Consider the following 4149-nt stretch of genomic DNA (forward strand, 5'->3'; position numbering starts at 1 on the left):
AATGTGATTGAAAGACAAATAGTTTAAGAAAGAGTAAAGTAAGAATAAATAGAAATTATTAGCATTCATCAGATATAATATAACTATTGACTTCACGCACTAAACTGTTGGCTTCTTGGACTATCTCCGGCTCTGGACTTATTAGTATTTTAAAAGTGGTGAAAACTAAAACATCAACTATTCATTCAGCAATTTTCAACTATAAATTTCATACGTGAGTTTTCACCGTTTTAAAATCACAAACTCCCCTCGAATGAACCTTATTCCCAACCCAGCATCGTGTCGGGCACAGAACAAAAGTTGGAAGTAAGATTTCATGAATGGCGTTATTTACAAAATTGTTCATAGAATCATTTTTATAGTTGTACCAAATACTCCTTCCTACTCATTATACATGTATTTAATACCAAGTCCAATACTAGTGGGGAATAATTTCTTGATTCTCAAACTCAATAATGTGGCAATGGCCAAGTTACAGTAACTAAAATCTACAAACTACAATTGATTAACACAAAAGATATGAGAAAATTGGGCACTTAGATCAAAATGAAACTTTAACTATACTCCCTCAATTCTCAATTTCGCTCACCTTAAATTTACACTTCTGGTTCCGGAATACTTAGAAGTGCCATAATAATAAGGCCTAAAACCCCAAAACCCAGAAAATTAAAATTGAAAAAGAAAATGGTCCACCAAGAAGAAAGAGTGAATATATGATGAGAAACAGAGAAGAATCTTATTCCCCATCATCACTACCACCTCTTTCTTAATTCTACTATCAAATAAAAAGGAAAAAGAAAGTAGCAAATTATATATTAATTTCAATTTCTCACTGATTTTCTTCTTGTTCATGTTCTTGATTCTCTTGTGGCAGAGTAGTAGTAGCAGCTGCAGGAACATGGACAACAACGTTGTCGACACGGTTGTCCTTGTTGATGATGTGGTCTTTTTCAGACACATTATCAGAAACCTCATCAAAAGCTTCAATCTTTGAGCCACAATCCTGACAAATAAGTTGTTTTCCATAGTTTGGAAAAACTGGGGTGGCCAAGAAGGTTGGTTTTTCATTGCCAGCCATGATCACCAACACCTTCTCCTCATAGGCCTTAAAGGTTTCGTTCCTTCGAGTTTCATCACACTCTTTCTCCAACTCTCCAACATTGTTGTTATTGTTATCACCATTTTGTTGTTGTTGAGCAAAGAGTTTGCAATAATAAGAGCAAGCAAGCACCAATAGAGCAAAGAACATGAGGCCAAACACGGCAGCAAGGCCTCCAAAGAGGTAAGGAATTGGTGTGTGCCATGGTGATGAGTAATTATTAGTGTTACCAATTTTTGTTGGTGTTGCCATAGGTGCTAATTTAGTAGTAGTAGTAGTAGTGCTGGTGGTGCTTGTTTTGGAAATAGGTCTCATTTTTTTTCTCCTTTTGTGTTTGGAAAATTGGGTTTGTGTTTGATGTGGGATTATTTTGTGTGTTAGCTTGGAAAACGAGGGAATGGTGGAGGTGGGTATTTATAATGGTTCAAGTAAGATAGGAGCAGAGAAAATAAAAAAAAAAAAGAAAAGAATTGAAGGGAGAGAAAGAAGTGGTTTAATTTTCTCTTAATCTCTTTGCTTTTAACTTGGAACCGGGGTCACGTACTTGGCCCTCTTTTGTTGTTGTACTTGCAAGTTGCAACAAGGTAAATTATTCCAGTGCCTGCAACACGGAAAATTTAGAGTAAATTTGCGAACACTTATTTTTATAAAAAGTTAATAGTTATAATAATTGTTATCTAAATTATTTTTTTATTAGTTTAATATTGATGATAATTAATTATAATAGAAGTACATAAAATTAGTCATAAAAAATATTTTTTATGTAGATTTTGGAATAATAATACTCATAATTCTCGTATTAAAATGCAATACAATAATTTTATTTAAAGTAAAAATTTAAATGGAATTAGTCAAAATTTGGTTTGTATTATAAAATTGTTGCACAATTTTATCTTTGATCAACTCTAACAAAGCAAATTTTTGAACTCAGGTCTTGATATTCCAATGTTATTTTATAGTGATTGTTTTGTCACTGAATATATCATCATACTCCCAAATAATCACGTGATTGATTGTGGTGTTATGTTGCTGTCGTTGCTGCCGTGGATAGAAATGGGAGAATACCATGCTTTTGGTAGCACACATCTTATGTGTGACCTTGCTTGTTACAATGAGAGCATGCTATTGTAACTCCACGACTTCTACTACTTAGATTTTTTCTAAGGTATTGATCTTGAATCACATTGCTCTTCGAAATTTGCTATTGAAGATTAGTGAGTTGATGGAGGAGATTGGCAATGCTCAAAATCACCACTCGAAGATATTTTGAGAAATCAATGAATCTTGAGAAATATCCTCTCATCAAACTCTATTGGATGAGTTTAAAAAAGAAATAAAAAAGGAGATTATAAAATGTTAGGAAAAACAAGAAAAAGAAAGAAAACGACGTCATTAGTAACTATTGGCAATTCACAACTTTTTAATTCGATTGTTGTTTACGCTTATCGCACCATGAAAATAATTTCATGTCCTAACCTATTTAAACTTAATCTTAATGGTTTGACGAATCAAAAGACAAAAGAAAAAAAAAATGAAAGAAAAAGAATCAAAAGTAAGGGTAAAGAGGAAGAAGATGACACAAAAAAAAAAAGAGGATCGGATTTTTCTATCGTTTAATTTTTTTTGAGAAAAGGACAGATAGGTCTCTAACCTTTTGTCCCGTGGACATTTTTGTCCCTAACCATTGAAAAATACTTTTAAGTCCCTGACCTTCACAAAATTTGGACGGATCAGTCTATCCGTCTAAATGTCTCCGTCAGGGACTGATCCGTCCAAATGTCTCTGTCAGGAATTGATCTGTCCAAGTTTTGTGAAGGTCAGGAACTTAAAAGTATTTTTCAATGGTCAGAGACAAAAATGTCAGCGAGACAAAAGGTCAAGGACCTATTTATCCTTTTCTCATTTTTTTTCCTATGCTTAGAAGGCACAAATCCTTCTACTATTCTTCTTCATCTTTTTCATTCTACTGACCCTTACTTTTAATTTTTTTTATTTTTATTTTATTTTTCTCTTTTTTTAGTTTGTCAAACTATTAATATCATAAATTAAATAGTTTAAGATATAAATTTTTTTAATAATTAAATAATTTAACATATTTAACTAAATAATTATATATAATTTTTTATTTTTAAATAAATATAAAAATAAACATGCATATTTAATTATGTCATATAAAGATAATAATTAAAAATTATTAAATAATTTGACTAATTAATATGTAAATTTTATCATGGATATATATTGTCAAGTTTTATATTATATTTATGTATGATTTTTATCTCTACTGCGTAAATATTTTAGTTCTATTCCTATAAAACATAGGTAATCAAATCAATTAAAACTTCAAAGAAGAATATTTTAATGAGATTTTTTTTATTATAAAATATAAAAAATATTGAAATTTTAATTTCTGAGATTCAATTTTTTGTTGACATTTAGATTAAGTTTGTCGCATTCTCAGCAAATTTTGTTATTTTTATAAAATTTGTCGTACTCTCAAGTACTCCCCGCCAACCTTGAGCCGCATATGTATATTTAAATTGGTCTAGAATTTTGTTATTATTTATTTATTATGATGATAAAATAATATATGATAAAAAAATAAAAAATAAATACAAGTAATTTTGTCAATTTTTTGTACGTGTATTATATAAAAGATGTTTGTATTTTTTTTTATGATATTTCATTTTAGTTGTAAATTAGTAGCAATGAGATCTGATAAATGTTCTGTGATGTGAATAATGTCTTTAATTCTAATAGAACATAATTCATCATTATAATATATTATTGGAGGAAGAAACTCCAACATCATCAATATATTCTCATGACTTCCTTTTAGAATGGTGACGATGATATGGATTCCACTTATGATAAAAATTATAATTAAAAATATTAATTAATAAAAATAATAATTAATGTAGAAGATGAAGTGTTTTTTTTGTCTTTGTTGAGACGATTCGTCATCCTCTTTAAAATTGTTATTGCCATTCTTCAAAATGTGCAAATTGGAATTATCCAATCGGGAGAACCAAGTTCTGTTGTTTATACAG

General features: G+C 29.8%; 1 protein-coding gene across 1 annotated transcript; it reads right to left on the reverse strand.

The window, feature by feature from the left end:
* Window positions 1-419: 419 nt before the first annotated feature.
* LOC107605457 (protein GLUTAMINE DUMPER 1) lies at window positions 420-1494 on the reverse strand. The gene has a single exon (XM_016307344.3). It carries the CDS (start codon window positions 1412-1414, stop codon window positions 830-832), a length of 585 nt encoding a protein of 194 aa, XP_016162830.1. The 5' UTR covers window positions 1415-1494; the 3' UTR covers window positions 420-829.
* Window positions 1495-4149: the final 2655 nt, after the last annotated feature.

This window comes from Arachis ipaensis, chromosome B6, assembly GCF_059453495.1.
Source record: "Arachis ipaensis isolate K30076 ecotype BB chromosome B6, ASM5945349v1, whole genome shotgun sequence".
Taxonomy (NCBI): domain Eukaryota; kingdom Viridiplantae; phylum Streptophyta; class Magnoliopsida; order Fabales; family Fabaceae; genus Arachis; species Arachis ipaensis.

Bases quoted from the DNA above. Each gene is read 5' to 3' on its own strand.
- LOC107605457 (XM_016307344.3), bottom strand. From the start codon at position 1,414: ATGAGACCTATTTCCAAAACAAGCACCACCAGCACTACTACTACTACT.